Source organism: Grus americana, chromosome 3, assembly GCF_028858705.1.
Source record: "Grus americana isolate bGruAme1 chromosome 3, bGruAme1.mat, whole genome shotgun sequence".
Taxonomy (NCBI): domain Eukaryota; kingdom Metazoa; phylum Chordata; class Aves; order Gruiformes; family Gruidae; genus Grus; species Grus americana.
The window spans coordinates 81,420,773-81,439,761 of NC_072854.1; the positions used below are offsets into that span (position 1 = coordinate 81,420,773).

Consider the following 18,989-nt stretch of genomic DNA (forward strand, 5'->3'; position numbering starts at 1 on the left):
AAATACCTGGATTTCAAGACTGTATAATAAATGATACTGTAAAGACATAAGAGATGATGCTACATATGTAAATGTCTCTCCTCATTATTTCTTCCATGGAAGACGTGTAAAATTAAATTTAGAGGAGAAAGAAAGAACACTTGGGAATCTTTGGGTTATTGAGGGTCATAGAATAAATACAATAGATTCATTAAATCCTACGGAGATTTCATATGGGGGGGGAGGAAGGAAAGCCTCTACTTAAATACTCAAGAGGTATTTCTATCAACAGCTATAATTCAGATCCTTTATAGCAACAACTCCCTTCTGATTGGCATTTGCGTGTTGCAGTTAATACTCCTGAGATGCTAGTCCAGAATTTTTCTCCAAACTTAATTAGTAGAATCTTATTATATTGTTCATGGTTTTTAAGTCAGTAGCTTTAGCTAATTATAGCTAACAAGTACTCCTGATTGCATGATATGTTACTGTTGACATACACATTTGTAAATACTTACCAATGAAATCTTATGGTTTAGCATCTAGTAGATATTTTTTTATTAAAACAAAGCACTTGAATGTCAGTTCTTAGAAAACTTGCAAGTAATTATTATAACAATTGCTTCTTACAGTAGCTCTTAACATGCTGATAAAAATTTTGTCATCAGTTATGGGAAGAACATGGCAGAACATGATATTCTGTTCTTTCTCTTAGCATCATGTGACTATTTAGCGTGATATTTTTGAGGAATATATTGCAGATTAATCCTAAGCCAATAAGAAAATTCAAATGGGATGATATGTAAGCAAGTGCGAATGTAACTGTAGAAATATTATTAAAATTTATTTTCCTACTTTAGGCTGTTTCATGGGAGAACAAATGATATGTGAGTGTGTTGGGTTTTTGTGGCAAGGTTTTGGTAGCGGGAAGGGGGGGGGGGTTGCTACAGGGGTGGCTTCTGTGAGAAGCTGCTAGAAGCTTTCCCTGTGTCTGACAGAGCCAATGCCAGCCGGCTCTAAGACGGGCCCGCCGCTGGCCAAGGCCAAGCCAATCAGCGCCTCTGTGATAACATATTTAAGAAGAAGAAAAACACTTAGAGAGAGAGAGCTTTTGCAGCCAGAGAGAGGAGTGAGAAGATGTAAGAAACTCTGCAGACACCAAGGTCAGTGCAGATGGAGGGGGAGGAGGTGCTCCAGGCGCCAGAGCAGAGATCCCCCTGCAGCCCGTGGTGAAGACCATGGTGAGGCAGGCTGTCCCCCTGCAGCCCATGGAGGAGGGATGAGGGGGTGTAGAGATTCCACCTGCAGCCTGTGGAGGACCCCATGCCGGAGCAGGTGGAGGCACCTGAAGGAGGCTGCGGCCCATGGGAAGCCCAAGCTAGAGCAAGTTCCTGGCGGGACCGGTGGACCCATGGAGAGGGGAGCCCACGCCAGGGCAGGTTTGCTGGCAGGACTTGTGACCTTGTGGGGGACCCCACGCTGGAGCAGTTTGCTCCTGAAGGTCTGCACCCCGTGAGAGGGACTCACATTGGAGAAGTTCATGAAGGACTGTCTCCTGTGAGAGGGACTCCATGCTGGCGCAGGGGACCGATGAGAGGAGTCCTCTCCCTGAGGATGAAGAAGCGGCAGAAACACCGTGAGATGAACTGACTGTAACCCCCACTCCCCGTCCCCCTGTGCCGCTGAGGGGGGGAAGGTTGAAGCCGGGAGTGAAGTTGAGCCCGGGAAGATGGGAGGGGTGGGGGGAGGTGTTTTAAGATTTGATTTTATTTCTCATTCCTCTACTCTGTTTTGCTTAGTAATAAATTAGATGAATTCCCTAAGTTGTCTGTTTTGCTCGTGACAACAATTAGTGAGTGATCTCTCCCTGTCCTTATCTCGACCCACAAGCTTTTTGTTATACATTTTCTCCCCTGTCTGGTGAAGGAGGGGAGTGAGAGAGCAGCTCTGGTGGGCACCTGGCCCCCAGGCAGGGTCAACCCACGACAGTGAGAAATGATGTTTTTCATTTTTCCTTAGTGAGAAAATAATTTGGGAATCGGAGGGAGGATGTAAACTAAAATGAATTTTTAGTCATCATTTCGTTTGTTTCCTGTATTTGAATAAAAGACATTGTTTGATATATTTTTACAGTATCTTCATAAACTCTGTATGAATTTTTTTTTCCTCTTGAGAATGTGTAATAGTATGGGACTAGATGGCCAGAAAGTGGCTAGCAAGGAGCTAAGCAGACGTGAATGAAAAACTTAACTATGAGATGCATGTCATTAACTTTCCTTATGTCTTTGCAAATACAAATTAGATCCAAACACAGAAGTTAGAATGAGGTGACTTGCAAGTAGTTGGAAAAAAAAAAAGAAAAAATTTCATCTTAAAACTGTCCACACTAGTAAGAGATCTTGTATCATCGTCCTATAATTAGCGCGCACTCTGTTTCATTAAATACCTGCACGTGGGAGCTAATTGGAAATACAGTGGTGGGATGATTTCCAGCAGTACAACGAAAAGGGTTTTTTCCTTATGTCAATGTAGAAGTGTAGTTTATAAATAGCATGACATAAATAGTTGATAGCATATTTTCACAAAACTTAGTGCTGGGGCTGTTGCCTATTTGCTTGCTCTTTGATGCTCATTTAGGGCAAGTTCTGCAGGTTCAGTAGGCAACTGTAACAAAAAAGCCCCCAGCCTTCCAGCTTTGGTAGTAAGCATTCCTGCTGGGAAGGAGTATGTTAGGGGACAGAGCAGTCAGGCTGGAAGATGCCAGTGCAGGCTGAAGGACATTTTCAGCCATAAATCCGTGTGGTTTGGTAATGTGTATGTCTTGTTTTCACGCCTGTGCTGTATTCTGTCATTTCATGCAGAAATGTGTATGGGCATAAAGTTCTTGACATGATGTTGAGATCTTCCCCAGACACGCTAGGTACAGCTTTTAATTTGTCTTTCATTGGAAGGCAATGGTGCTCCTGGTTTTTTATCTTTGTTTCTGAGAACTGTTGGCAACCGTTGGAGAACTCAACTAGTCTTAGAGTCAAAAATACCAATGCCTCTTTGTGCCTTCTCATGAAGGCTTAGTGTTCTGATGAATTGGAGTCTGATAGAGGTCTGTGTCTTGTCAGATGACATAGCTGGTTCCCTATTTTCAGATTCTTGCTTCCAGCAGCAGTTTGGGTTGATGGCTCAAGAGGCATATTGAGATAAATTCTTCTTCATGCCTGTATCGCAATGTCTGGCTCCAGCATACAGTGTTGTGTGTTAGCATGTCTTCCCGCAGCAGTCACTTTATGATCCACAAAGTAAAATTTACCACTGCATATTGGTGCAAGTGAGGTACTTTTTGGCAAGCCTATTAACTCATTTTAAAAATAATGACAGTAGCGCCGCCCCCCCCCCCCCCCCCCCCCCCCCCCGCAACTCTGTCAGTCACGCAGACCTCAGACAGCTATGCTATTTCTCTTTTTATCTCATTTCCAAATGAGACTGCTGGATGTTACTGGCTTTCATGAACTTCAAGGGTAATTTGTTGTAGCTGAAGTTCCAGCATGATATGTGACCAGACAGCAGAAAATCATTGCTTCTGTTGCAGAAGTCAGTCAGTCATGTAACAACTTACTCTTTTTCTCTCCTAAGCTGGAGAGGGAGAGAAGGTCAAGTAATCTCTTTGGCAGTTTCTTTTCCAGGGTTTTGTGCTCAAAGGAGAAATGTTAGATGGGGAGGCACTCTCGCCCTGTGGAAAGGCTGTGCTATGGTCTGGAGGGGACACAAGAAAACCCCTGTGCAGTCAGTGGAAGGGGGCAGTGATGTTCCTCTTTCCACTGACCATCCACGGAGCCAGGGTGACAAACCTCTGAACCTCAGTGCATGCACTTTTGGAGCCTAAACCTAGGTGGTATGAATATTTCTCTCCCTGATCCTTCTCTGGTTTTCTTTTCTGGTCTCGTTGGTGAAGAGGGGGTTGATGATTTCATGCAGCCCTCAACATCATGGAGATCAGGTCTGGCTTGTTTCCCTACTCTTAGCATGTCTCTTCCTCTCCTCTGGTACCGGTAGAGTGTGGAGGCAAAGGCAGGGGAGAGGGGAGATGTAAAAGAACCGGAGATTGAAAGGCATAAGCTGAACAGGAGCTATGAGGGAGGGCGAAGTGATTATGTAGGGAAGCCTTGTGTGCTCATGTGTCTGTGCATATTGGGTGACCCTTGAGTCACTTTCAGTTGGGCATCCTTTACCATGTTGAAAGAGAATGATATGTGACTTGCAACAACCACTTACTGGCTAATGTACATAGTGAATTGCTGAGACTCATGTGCTCCTGGGCTATACTTGTCACCCCCAGTGCAGGCGCTTGAGAGTGTCTGGTGGCTCGGCAGTCACCAGCAGCTATTGCTCCTTGGAACAGGTTGGGTCTCAGTATTGCTGAATTGCCATCTCCCAAACCTCTGCCTTTTTCTTCAGGGTTTGTGTGCCTTTTCTCACTGATAATTTTCACTTGAGCCTTTGAGTCGTTATTACTGACTTAAAATTTTATTGTTGTTGGGGTTCCCCACCCCCCTTTTTAAAAAAAAAAAATATTTCTGAGTTGCTCTGTGGCAACTGATTCAGTCTGGGTGCAAGAGGCTTTCTGTAGCCGAGAATTCCTCCTCCAAATGTATGTCTGTAGGGTCTCTCACCTGCTTCCAGACAGATTTTCGTATTTTACCTTTCAGGATCACATCAATCATTCAGTTTCATTATGCTTCATGAAAGTGTTGGCACGTGTTATTGCTTAAAAACAATAACTGTGATTCAAATATGCTGGAATTCTGTAAAATATTTCAGGAGATGGTAGACTGTCCCTCATTTGCTATTTGTTTTTTCAGAGGCGCAAACACACTGGCTGTACTTCCAAAATCTAACATTTCTGTCATGTTTTTAGCTTTTTCTCTTTTCTTTGTGAGCAGCTGAATGATATTTATTTTCTTCTTTCTTTTCTGGTGTTGGAATCAGTTTGTATTCTCATTAATCACAGGGTGGAGGATTTTCAGTCTTGGTGGCAAATGCCCTAAGCTAAAATGTAAATTTTCACTTTCTTATACATTATTAAAGGTAGTGTTAGCTTATGAAGAATTAGCTTATAGATAATGATAAATAATGACCAGTCTGTTCTTTCCTACATTCAAGCCAATGTCCATTATCTGTGCCTTACTCTTCTGCAAAAATTGCTCCTTTGCTTGTACTACAATGAACATAGTTTCAGCAGGGGTGGGACGTACCTCTCTGCTTCAGGTATGAATAATGGAACCTATGAGTATATGTAATTTCTGGCATAAATATGATAAAAAGTGGGAGTAAAAAAGTTGTGGGCTATTAACTTTGTCTTGTATTTTGAAGGGGAAATATTTAACAAAACTTAAATAATAACACTTTTGTTGGTGTTTACAAAGTGGGACAGATTTCAAACCATATTTTTGGTCAATTTGTTGCTGGCAAATGGTATCAAAATAATGATACGTTAGTTTGAGGCTACTAAATGGGCAACAATCTGCCCAATATAGTAAAATCTGACCATGAGCTATTATAATGGGCATGAGTTTGTGCATGTAACTAGGTATAAAGAAAATATACTTGATATGCAGAGCATTATTTAGCTGTAGTATATAGCCATACAAGTAAAATTTTGGGAAGAGAGGAAAATAAGGTAAATGTACTATTTATGTCTACAGCGAGTAAAAGCAATTATATAACTACTTTGTGCCTGGGGATATTTTTTTTTTTAAATTTTTCTACTGTGGGTTGTTTTGCTTGATTTGGCTGGTATTTTTGGCTTTCACATCAAGCCATTGGAGCTTACCTGATGTGCCTGCCTGTGGAGAGTGGGTTATGAAGGATGTACCTGAGGAGAGAGCCCCAGAGGGCAAGATTAAGGAGGAAGTTTCAACTGAGTTTTTGTTGCTGTCTTTTGAGATAATGGGTAAGGTTCAGCCCTTCAAAGTTAAATGTACATATTTACCTCCTTATGACAGTGTACTGCAGGTGTATTATTCAACCTGTTCAGAGCACTGGATACTTTGAATTAGCTGGAAAGGGAAAATATGACTTTTCAGTGTTGTACTTGTAGAAGTATGATCAGTTTGGCCAAGTTAATGTGAATGATTACAGATTTTATTATAATCCCAACTTTACTTCACCTGGTTATTCCTCCCCTTCCCCTGCCCTGTTTTATCCAAGCACTGTTGATTCCATGTATTTATTCAAGATGAAATGGAATAGATTTAAGATTCTGATAGAGCAATAGACTTTCTAGCCTGGACATTTATAAACAGCTTTCTGAACTTGTGGGGTTTCCCCATTTGGTGTACCAGTTTGCACCCAGTGTGTTTATGTGAACATGTATGCCCTGGCTAAAATTGCTCATTGCTAGTAAGTGTCACTGCAAGACAGAAGGAAGGATGGGAAAAGTGGCGTTTCACCCTTTAGTCCCCTTAACAGAATCCCTGTCTCATGTCTTGGTTTAGATCAGAAGCTCAGCTTTGGTCTTAGACTATTAATTTCTTAGTTTTGTTGTCTCTGTACAGATTTTCTGCGTAAGCAGTCCTATTAGCTTCAGCGAGTTTCCTGAGAAGAATTAGGACTGACTTTGTTTATCTAATAGCGCCCAACTAGAACTCCCCTAGCAGTATGGCTATATAAAGCATAGGTCTGAGTTGTTGACAAAGTAAAAGTTACTGTGTTCACTTAGGCAAAATAATTATTTTATCATAAAAAAGAGGAATTTTAACATTTTTAGGATATTAGCAGAACAAAATATGTTGACACGTCTTCAGAATGTTTCTACAGCATCCAATGTGGCTTTGTCTCTTAACAAACAGAAGACCCCAGGAGGTTATGTCTTTTAATGCTGGCAGCTAAGGATTATATATTAATTTTTAAATCAACCTTCTTATGACATTAGAAGGCAGTTCTTTTGGTTGCTGTGATTGAGGTCAGAAGCTCACTGATGGCACTTGTGGTGCATGAGTTTGTACAAGTTCTTCTGAATTTTCACTGCAGACTTCCAGATGTTTCTGCTGTCATTGGGAGCTGCATCAGGCAGTTTTGTTTTGGCTTTTGGGCACGTATCTGATGCCATTTCCTCATACTTCAGTTTTGATATAAACTTCCCCTCTGGGAATTAAGATCCATTCAATATGTATAAAAATTTCATATGTAATATCATCCCTTTTTCCTTGCTGTCTTCTGAAATCTAAGAGCAGGCTCCAGATTCTAATGAAGAATCTCTCACCTTCATGTTTTATTAAGGCTCTTGTGTGCTGATGCTTGGGATGAGTTCAGGTGAAGTAAAGGTGCACTGTTTAATTGTAAGTCTTGTTGCCTTAGAAGCATCTGAAGCTCTGCCATTTTCCCAGTGATTTTGTCTTGCTTATCTTGCTGCTGTGTTTTGCCCATTTGGAAACATGTGAGAGATTAAGATAATAAAATTTGTGCTGTTGTTTCTCAATAAATGCACTGATAAGTCATAAGATCCTACTATTTGTAAAGCATATTTATAATTATTTAATTGTACAATTCTTTGTAAGATAGAACTGGCAAACAGAGCTTTAGCTGAGAATTAGAAATAGGGGAGTTTTAAACTCTTAAAGATAGACACACACACAAAAAAGTCAGCTTTAAGCAAGGAAAAGGGGTTGACTGAAACTTCCATAGCCTTAGGACTAAATTAAAAAAAACCCAAAGCACAAGGCTACCATACTTTAACAGTGTTCGGTCTTTAAATCTGATTTATTTGATACAGTCTTTTCAAAAATTTAGGAAAGTGCAGTCTCCCCGTGGCACACCTGTCCTCATACAGCCACTTGAGTTTGCTGTAGCATCTTTCCTCCAAGAGGATGGTTGCCATTATTTGCTGGAAGTGCTTCCATTTGCTCTTGCGCTCTGGAGGAACGGAACTGCTCTCAGCAGCTGGCGGTGGTCTTCCAACCTGTGTAAATACTTGAGTCCCATTTTTGCTACCCTGTCCTGAAGGAACTGAACAGCAGCCAAACCACTCCTGTTTGATTTTGTGACCAATGCTTTTGAGAGGTAAAAAGGATGTAATGCCACAATTTAGGAAACTCTGATGTGGTTTGATGCTTTGGATTATGTCTTAATTTTCTAAAATAAACTTTTAAATTGATTTGTTGTGTATAAGCAACAGTTTATTATATTCCTGAAACAAAAGTCAAAGGACACCTCTATATCTGAATAACGCTGGTGGTATTATAAAGTTATTTCAGGAGTCTAGAGTCATTGCACAGACTTCAGAAGCTGATGAGACATCTTATGTGTGACTGGATGTGCTTTACATTAATATTTGCTTCAAGGCTAAATTTCATAAATGCCTTTACTACTAGATGCATTTACTTATTAGATAATACCACCAAATTTTTGCCAAGTTAGGGTGATGCTACAGTTTAGATCTTGTGCTAGAGATCTTTTGTCTTGTATTGGGCAAGCCTACATGGAAATTATTTTTGTCAAATATTCTTTAGATTAAAGTGGATTTTTTTGTAGATTTTTGTGTGGGGTCTGTGTCCCTCCCCCCCCCCCCCAAGCCAAGTAGCTGAATCCTTGAAAAGACACAGGTACAGTTGTATAAATGTAGCATTGTAATAGTTACTCTACTGCTATTCGAAAATCATTTAATAGCTGAGTGTCTCACTGTCATCATCTATTTATACTTAAGACTTCTCTGTGAAGAAACTTTCCTCTGTAGCTGCTTATAAAAATGGTTTTTGGAGAGGTTAGATGGGCAAATGTTACTAGGCTACACTGTAAACCAGTTAGGAATTGAACTTTTGACTCTGGATCCCTGTCCAAAGGAGCCAAACATTTTTAAAAACTCCAGAGCTGTGTGAGCTGGTGGTGGATACTGAGGAATTCTGCCCATCTCTGAGGTTTCACACTTCAGAGAGCGCCAGAAGGGGAGAGTTATGACTTTTAAATATGTTCTTTCAGAAGAACATCTTCTAATGGTCTTTGCGTGGGGTGCATGTCATTTAAGAACTTGTTATGAACAACAGCATAGTGCTGCTTTGTTCAAGGAGGAAATACTTCAGAGTCTAGCAGATTGATAGCATCTCTTTCAAAACTATTGTGAGTTCATGTGTCCTCCAAAACAAGAAAATGGCCTGACAGATCACACCACAATGATTAATGAATTACAGTATGGCATTTTCTGAAGTGTGCACCCTTAGGAACAGTTTTTTTCCAAAAATGTAAATTGTATCAATAATTAAACAGAGACTCTGTGTGTGTAAGGTTAAATCTGCTACAATTATGATTCTTTTTTAGTATATTAATTAAATGGATGCTTGCAAAGCAGGGTTGTTGTTTTTTTCTTCCACATTGGTCTTTCAAGTTGTTGGGAAGTGTGGTTTGATTCATTTCCGTTATTTGCTGTGTAACCTACTGATGTTGTAAGCATCTGCTTTATTGTCTTTCCTCTCTCTTCTCCCCTGCCCCACAAAACATGCAGGAAGTAATTTCAGTACTGCGAAGGATCTTACAGAGGAAATAAGATCACTAACATCTGAGAAGGAGGGGCTGGAAGGACTTCTCAATGAACTGTTGGTTGTGAGTGCCAGAAATGTCCGAAAATTAGAGAGAATTAAAGATGATTACACCAGGCTGAAACAAGAACTTGAACAAGGAGAGGCTGCCTTTGGTAAGTAGTTCACAGGCTGTTACAGCTTTTGCTCAGTCATGAGCTCTTAGAAGTCTACGAGGTTTGAACTATCCTGCATTTCACAAATCACTGATTTTTCTGAGGAAACTTTGGCCAGGACCTAGATAAGCAATATGCTGAATATGCTCCCAGCTGTTTCCACTGGAGGTGGGGGAAGGCCAAGGGGGAGAAGGGATATCCCAGCAATATACAGCTTTTTAAAATCTATCTTAGCCCAGTTCTCAAAAACTTTCTTTTCTAAGCTCATTTTTGTAATAGTGATGATGATACTGTGCATGTATTCACATACACAGAAACATACGTACTCTTTCATGTGGAAGCAGTAGATGTGCTTGGCTGTGCCAATAGCAACATATTTAGTATATATAACTAAATATTTAATGTGTATATATGTAACATATTTGGTGATGGGTCTAAACGTATGAGATGCAAGGGATGCCTGGTTTTGAAGGTGAGTTCTCTTCATAAATTTATGTTTGGGGGGATTTAAACAGCTTGCCAAACGCAATATAATGATGAGTAGTGTGCTGGGGTGGTTGTGTCACAGTGGAATTGGGGAAGTTCACTGCAATTACTGGGAAAGCTACTGACAAATTAACAAATAGGAAAATCATTCCTAGGCTTGGCTTATCCTCTTGTCTGCTGTACCCTCTCCTGAAGTTAAGCAGATAAAGCGGCCTTGCTGCTTGATTAAATGAAAAGGTTGAATAACATTTAATTGACTACAAATGTACAGTTACTATAGTTACCTCTAAACATCTCAGTGTAAATGTGAGAGCTACTTTAAAGCTCTAGGGGTTTGAAATGGCTTTCCTTTTTCAGGATCTTATGAGCAGTAGGTTGGTTGAAGAGAGGAAAGTGCCTTTGAAAAGTACATGAAGCTTCTTCGTAAGCAAGTGGATAAGCAGAGCTATCTTAGGAACAAAAAGTTTTGTAGGCAACTGGATATGTCAAAGACGATGTTTTAAAAATGCATAGAAGTATATATATGTACACACACAAATAAACGCAGACACACTACTAGATAAGAACTTGCTTTTTTAGAAACTAGATAAAAATTTTAAAAATTATTCCTCAAGTTAGTGCATCGTGATCCAAACCCACAAACACACATCAGGCAATGCTTCCTTATTGCTTGGGTTTGCAAGTGAGTTGAGGAGAGTTCTCACTTTCTAATCTGTCCATTTTGTTGCTCCTTTGTTTCTAGGACAATTAAACTTCCTATAAAACATGTGTACTTATATGTATTTTTCTTCAGCAGGGTTTTAAACAAAACCTGTGCAAGACTCTTGCTGAAGCAACAGAATTGGTAGCAGTTCATAGACTCTTTTTCTCCTTTTGCATTTATGTAGCTATAATGAGGTGTCTTCTTGGTCTGACCTCTACTGTCCTACAATTTACGACAATAAATTGCAAAACACTGGGTGTTTACTGTGTGGATTGTTCTTTTAATTTATTGTGATTCTGTAGGCTTAAGGAGAAATTTATTCTTGTGTAAAATAAAACTCTATCAAGCACATACTAGTCAGAGATACATAAATTGTGAAATCTGAGATCTTCCCTTTTCCTTGTCCCTGCCCCCTTGCATGTGATTGGCACCATTTTCTCCTTTAACAAATGGCAACTCGGGTTTGAGAACACTAGCATGAGTTTTATACCAACACATTTAACTGAATATAAGCCTTCTGATATACTCTGGAAAATAGTATACAGATTGTGTCTTGAAAGTAGTATCCACTTTTATGAACCAGTTGTTATTTTGTACAGTACTTCTATGTTTGGAGAATAAAGCATAAACAATTGGAATACAATTTTGTTACCATTTGGTTTTGCTATTGTTTAAAAGAACTGGAGATAATTGTATTGGCTTTGTACTGTGAAAGGTGCGATTTGAGTCGGGGTACCCGAGTTGACTTACTGTACGATCTCAGGCTTTGTGGTTCATTGACGCCAGTAAAATCTGTGGTGCTGCTAAGAAGAGTGGTTTTGCCTTTTCCTCCTGTTTCTGCCCCATCAGGAAAACCTGATGTGAGCTGGGCATTAGTGTGCCCATGAGACCCACCGATGCCTGGTGGGGAGCACCACTATCAGCACAGGGGACACAGGAGGGGTACGGGGCTTGTGATGGGCGGGGGAGTGTTAACCTTTTGGTTCTGGTGACAGTGTGATTTTGGGAGAGTGTCGTCTGGCAGGAAAATGGCTCCTAAAATGCTTCCGCTCCTTGGGCTAGCAGTGCAGCACGGGCTCAGCCACTCTGTGCTGTGAGTAAAATTAGTGTGAGTGGCTGGTACCACTGCTTGGTGCAGCCCATTCTTGTTTAGTTTGACTTCTCCCTCTATAGCTACAAGCCAGGGAGAGAAATCCTTGAAATCCTTTCTCCATCCAACTCTACTAGCTGCAGATGTTACTGTCCTCTGACTTTTCTAGCTGTCTGCCCAGGGTTCATTAGGGTGCCCTTCAGGCCAAATTAGCTGTGCTCATGTAAACAGCAAAAATGATCGGGGCTGGGCTGGCTGATCCGCGTCCTGGCGTGCAGTAGGGATGTACCTGTGATTTCTTCTTGCGGCAGGGTTGTGGTAAGCTTTGGCTCCACTCTTCCTGAAATAGGTGTCTGTCCATAAACTAAACGTAGGTTACTGAAAGGAACACAGAGAAAGCGATCCCTTGGCTTTCTCATCTTTGAAGGCTTATGCTAGTTTAAATAAATTAGTGAGCTTAAATGTCTTTCACTGTAGAAAGGAGATGCTTAATTTTTCTTCAGGAAAGGTAATCAGATGGACTGGAGCTGTTGTCTTCTCTCATCCTTGCTTTCATGTTGTTTCTAGGGCACAATCTTCTTTCCCTGCATCAGGAGCCCTCCCTCTTTTTTTTTTTTTTTTTTAATAGCACCTTAAAACCTTCTGCTAGGTATTCCTACACGTGGCTATTTCTACATCATCTGGCACTTGAACTGCTATCTTTTGTGACTCTGAACTTCTTGAAAACTTATTTTGGATTTTTTTTTTTAATTGAAGATAACACTGCTTTGTCCAGAAAACATTAAACAAAAAAATTGAAACACTATAATATGTGTGTGTGTGTTTGTCTTTATCTTGTGTATAAATTGGTCACGTATTTTTTTACTTCATTAATAATTGTTGATTTCTCACAGTAATGCAGATATAAGAAAGCGGACGTCAAGGGAAGAGACTTAATCACACAATAATCAGAGCTGGAATTTTAAATAGGACACATCATTAGCATGTTAATGAATTTTCTCACTTTGTGCCAGCTGCCCAAGTATAAAAGATATTGCAGATGTAGTGCAAAAAGCAGGCTTGGCTTACTGTGCTGAGAGCTGTCAGTGCTCTCCCCATAAATGAGATTTGACAAAAATCCTTTCATATTTTTAGAGATGCTCAAAACTATGTTTTTCCCATTGGATAATAGAAGCATCGACATGTAACACTATGTATTAGCATTTTAGGATGAATAGTACTAATTTGCCCTTTAGACAGTAACTTTCTTCTGAGGGCATCAGAACACTTTTATAGAAGTGATCAACTGTTGTTGCTGTGTTAGAAATACAAAAGCCAGAGACTCAGAGGTCATGGATTTTTATCTGAAATGGTGGTGAAACAGTTTCCCAATTGATGCTTTAGCATCAATCATGATTGAATTAATCACTTGCAATAAACAGATTTGAAATCAAGTCATATACCGTGTGAGCTTTACATTCTTCTAGGCTGCAGGTATGTCTATAGTCTAAGATATAATGGTTCTGGGAAAATCACTGAAGGTCATCTGCTTTGCTATTGAGCAGAGCAGACCTGCCTTGTGAAGTCAGAAGGTTCAGTTATGGCAAGGAAGAGAACTGCTTTGCAGCCCAAAACCACCAAACCCGTGTTCCAGACAAGTGAAGCTTAATTACTTGCCTGGCTGCCAAACTGCTGGATTGTGTTTATAGATCCTGGCTTGGGTTGATTGGCATTTGTAACCCAGGGCTGGAAATGGAACCTACCCTCTTGTCTTCGTTTCCTCATTACCAGGACTGATGGGCAGGTTTTCGTGCCTCATTTGCTGAATTCCTTTTCTGGCTGCACTCAGCCATTTTCTGCCCCTTATTACACTTTTGGGAAAGTATCTCCTGGTAAATAATGTATGTATGCACAAAACTAGGGGGGGACACTATTTCCTGATCTAATTGCCAGGTTGTGCTTGCCAAGTCATCTTAAGTAGAATTTCTATACTGAATTAATTTTTAGAGGAAATGTAAAATAAAGGCTATCATGCACATCAAAATAGCTTTTTAACCCTTTTTTTAAACTGTTGTTTGGAGGCTGATACTTCAGTCTCTTCTGCTCAACTCTCATTGACACAATTCAGTTTTATTGTCTTAGAAATTGCTCGTGTAAGTCCTAAAGCCTGCTTGTAGAGTGAAGCTTTCTGGAATTGAACAGATATATTTATTAAATAATGAATTAGATATAGCAGAGGGATTTCTTAGGAAGCTGAAATTTTCATTCACACTCACTTTTTCTTTCTCTTGTTCAGTGTACATACTCTGCATGCTTGCACAGAATATCTCATCCCTTTTTGTCCTCTTAACAGAATAGAAACCTATCCAAGTCTATTTTTTAATTCCCCTTTTTAAAAAAAGTATCTTTTGACTTAGCTACTTAAGGATAAAATGTGTTCAGAATGTATTTCAAAGAATAACAAAAATTCTCCTAGTCTTTTTACAGTCATTGTTCAAAAAGCTGCATATTTGGCCATTATGGAGGAGGCAATTAATTAGTCTGAAGCTTAATATGTGGACAGCAGAAACAGCTAGTGGTGCTGCTTAAAGTAATATTGGCTTTGCATAATGAAATATTTATAAAAAGCAGGTTCTGTGCTTCCTATACAGTTGTATGGGATGTGATGTACCAAACTGTTAATGACCATTTACTGCAAAGCATTTTTATTCTCATTTAAAGACACATTTTTGTTCTGATAGATTCAACACTGAAAGTCTTATAATAGAAGCACATACAATGTGCTTCCCATGGGGAAACCTTTCTTTTTTTTTTTTTTTTAGTTTAAATATTTGGTTTCAATAATAGCTGTTATACAAAAGCTTCTCTATTTCTCTTCCTAACGCATTTTGTAATGCTTTTTGAAAATGTCTAGAGATTATTAAAACTTTGTACTGCTTTTATTTCAGAAAATAGCAATATGGTATCTGCCTATGACATAACAAAAATGCCATGTTTTGCTTTACTGATTTTTTTGGGGTGGTGTTTTTAATTTTTTTCTTTAGTGCTGTTTTCTTTGCACCAGATAGGCTTTTCATATTGTTTCCACAGTTCATCCTGCGTCTGAGTGATTATCTGATTCTAAACTGAAAAGCTGAACCTTTTGATTGCTTCTGTTTAATAAATCATTAAAGGAGAACCCATAGCGTGTAACAGATGGGCTTCCATGAGGAAGAAGCTGTTCTGAGTCTCATTGTGTGTCCACTTCCAATTTGTGCGAGGTCATTACATTCCCCATGTCATACCTATGTGAAATGCTTGTTGTCATTCAAGGGAGTGGGGAAATGGAATGGCTTATTGCTTATGTCTATGGCCATCTCTTTTTAAACAGTGATCTTGTCAGATTTAGCCAGCGTTCACTCTGTTTAGCTTTCCAAGAAAGTATAAACCCCTCGATGGTGATGCAGGAACGGGACTGGCACCACAGCTGGTAGCATCCTTTATTCTGAGCTGACATTCAACTGATGCTCCAAAGTAGCGCTCTGCAGCCTTCTGTCAGGCAGTATGTAAAAGCCAGGACAATGTAAGAAAAGGAAAAAACAACCACCCCCCAGCCCAGGAACCCAACCTTGCAGAGCTCCTTTTGTATTGTCATGGCCAAATACAGCCTGAGTAATTGCACTCTGCTCATCAGTATTCTCTCTGCTGTTTCATTTGAAAAATTGGTATTTCTGCATTTGCTTGGACTTGTACTGTTATGCATATTGTGTGCTTGTCTGCATTTCATTGATTGTGAGCATGATTCTCATTTTTAAAGCACTTGGGATCTTTCAGGTTAAGTACACACACATACATCTTTTGGTCTTGTAATGGTAGTCACTACTTTTCAAATTGATATCAGGCTTTGAGAATCAATTTCAGGCTGATGGTTTTCATTCAGTGCCATGCTTCCACAAAATCTATATGAAATAAGTGACACCATTTCTTTAGTAACATCTCTGTTAAATAATATTTAATTGTAAGTAGTTGAGGGGGTTTTGTGTTATGGAATTGCCTTTTTTGATAAATAAGATCTGTAGAATTTAGTAACATATAGAGAGCAAGTTCTGCTAAGCATTTTCTATAACTAAACGAGTAATACATTTTTATTTTAGGTATCAATTTTTGTCAGGATTGAAAAGATTGGAAACCAGTCTGGTTTAGCATAATTAAGTTTGCCATATGTCTTGAGTCACTTGTAATTGTGTTTCTTATAATAGTGATTATAAAGGTCATCTTGTCTGGTGGTGTTCATTTAAATATGTAAGATACTTTATGATTTTCACTTGGAGGAGAGAGGTTTAGTTTATATAAATGCAATGGAGGTATTAAATTTAATCTGGCCATTCTTTATAATTAGATGCAAATATCTGTAATGCAGGAAATATCAAATATGTGTTCGGGCAGCTTAAACTGACAGAGCAGCTTGGTTCAAAGCCCACCGATACCTATGGGGGTCTTTTGATCAGGTCATTTCTCTGTTGATGCTCAAAGGTGAGCTTCTCTTCTATCTCTTTCTTCAGAGATCTGATGCTATGAACTTTACTGAAATGTTTTATATACCTGTGTAATAGTCCTTCTTTGTAGACAGCAGTCTGACCTAATTACATACAGAATAATAACTCCTGAAATGGTCCAGTACTGGTTTTGCAGTCACAGAGGTAGTTATGGACCAGCTGGAAGAAATAGAACTTGGTCTGAAGTTTTATGCTGGCTCTCTTCAGGGGCAAATGATGATCCTTTAACTAGGATAAGCAGTAAAGACATCAAGGTTTTCTAAGTTGTAGTGCCACAGAAATACAGAGTGACTCTGTTGGAATCATGGAACCGCAGGCCGATGGTGAAAAGTGCTACTGAGCAGCCTCCTGCTGCAATGAGAGATGGGCAACCTCAGCCCTGTCATGCAACACGTGTACTTTAATGTGCGTAGAAACAAGCAAGCTGAAAGTTCTGCTAGTATGCCAGGCAACTTCTTCCTTTACATCTGAAATGCTGTTGCCAGCTATATACACAGTGCATTAAACTTCTGGGGTGTGTGTAATATCAAATTATTCCTGGTTTGCCATCTCTGCTCTAAGTTTCTGCATTACTCCACTTTTTAGTTCAGCTGTTTCAGCTGGTTGAGTTGCAACAGGATAAATATGAAGCAACACAAGTGAGTGAATTTGGAATAAATTTGGAAGTGTATACAACCAATTTTAATCATTCTTCATTAGATTCTAATTCTACAGCTGCATCTTCTGTGATACTGGGCTCTGAACTTTCACAGTTTTTTTTAATGACTATAGCTAGTTTCAAGAGGAATGAGATGCTAAGATGCCAGAAAGCTAGGATTAAACAAGAAAGAAAAAAATAAAGTGTCTTCTGCTCATCAGACAGATGGAATACGTTCCCATATGCAATTCTTACTACTTTAGCACGACACTAGCCCTGGTGATGACCAACAAACACTCTTTAAGATTTGCCACGTCTGGAGTTTGATAAGTTAAGTACAGTAGTGTAACAGTACTTCTGTTTTATTTCATTGTGAAGCTCTTTTTTCTGGATAGTGTACAGCTGCCATTTCTAGATCTCGCATTAAGAGAATTCCAGTTTTGGCAGAAAGATAAATTTGTGTCTGACTGGAGCTGCTCAGAGGCAGGCAGGAAGGTGGATCTGTCGGAGGGTGGTGGGGTGCTCAGAAGAGGACCAAGAAAACTGCCCATGTGTAGTTACACTTAACAGATAGGATGGAATTACTTTTCAAAGAAAGAGAAATACTGCTTTCCTTGTCTCACAGATGAGGTAACTGAGACAGGTAATTGGTTTTGTGGTTCTGTTTGTTTTGCCATTTCTTATGGCCTGTATGTATTTGGTCAGGACCTGCTGGATGGAATTAAAGCATGTATTTGACAACTTGATCCTGAAACATTAACAGGTTGGAAGTCTGAAAACAGTGTTTGGCCTTTTAAATCCTGAAGGTTTTTTTTGAGAAGTCAGTAAACAGCTGGCCTACCATTCACAGGTTTCTTTATTTTAAGTTATATTAATTTCAGTTTTGATTCTCAGTGTCATACAGTAGAGTTTTGCTTTTTCTTGTTTTTTTGACATAGTTCAAGTTATGTTAATGTGGCATGATATCTTCAGGTCCCAAAACCGTGCAAAGGACCCCTTAGGATGCTTTGCCTCATTTACTTTCTTTTGAGGATGACTATAGAGATGGATAGGATATTTAAGGAATAGCATCAGTTTGTTTTCAAGTAGCACTTCAGTGAAACCAATCAGGCAGTTATCCTTCCAAAGATTCAGGCTTTCTGAAGATTGAAAATAAAAATAGTACAGCATTTTGCATTCAGTTAATGTTTTGAATTTTATTTAATTTTTTTAGCTGTAAGCAAGAACATGTTGTTTTGAATCATCTGGGATCACTGATGTAAAATCAGTGTCCTAGAACATGATTATCTTGCAGCAGAACCAGAGAGTGAGGATATTGTTTAACTTTTTAGTTACGGGTATTTTTTTCAGATGTATGTGTTTTGATTCAAAAATCTTAGCACATTAATACATTTCTACCCAAAAGTTTTCATTCAAGAGTTTTGGCTTTGTTCTCAAGTTACAGTGTACAAGTCTAATTCTACGCTTGCATAAATACATGCAATTTGTAAAGAATTGTACCTCCTTACATAGGTAAATTCACCTCAGTGCATGAAAACTCAGATAATTTTCTCAGACATTACCTTTCATCTTTGCTTTGATATTCACTGGCAATATTCAGATACAGCATCTCAGAGTACGCACATCTAAGCAAAAGAAACCCCTGGGATACCGTTCCATTTGGAAATAAAGATGTCCCTCATGAAATGCAGGGGCTTTTTCCAGTTTTTGTTCTTGATTGTCAGATGCAGAGTAGTTAGATCTTTCTGCCTCATTCCTTCTCGTTGTTATTGGTTTAAGGTTTTCCTTGAGGTATTTGCAAACATAGTAGTAAAGATACAAGCTAAATGAAGGTTTCTGTAATTAAGATATTGTAAAATAAGGATGTTATAATCTTCGACTTACTTTTCGCTTTATAATAATGT

General features: G+C 39.2%; 1 protein-coding gene across 11 annotated transcripts in view; it reads left to right on the top strand.

The window, feature by feature from the left end:
- Positions 1 to 18,989, top strand: part of DISC1 (DISC1 scaffold protein) — a 208,207-nt gene that overhangs the window by 92,239 nt on the left and 96,979 nt on the right. For 10 of the 11 annotated variants that reach the window (XM_054821736.1, XM_054821737.1, XM_054821745.1 and 7 more), the window contains one exon: positions 9,467 to 9,655. The exons of the other annotated variant lie outside the window; for it this stretch is intronic. In XM_054821736.1, coding sequence (XP_054677711.1) covers positions 9,467 to 9,655 — 189 coding nt within the window. The remainder of the gene's footprint in view (positions 1 to 9,466; positions 9,656 to 18,989) is intronic. 11 annotated transcript variants of the gene reach the window in all.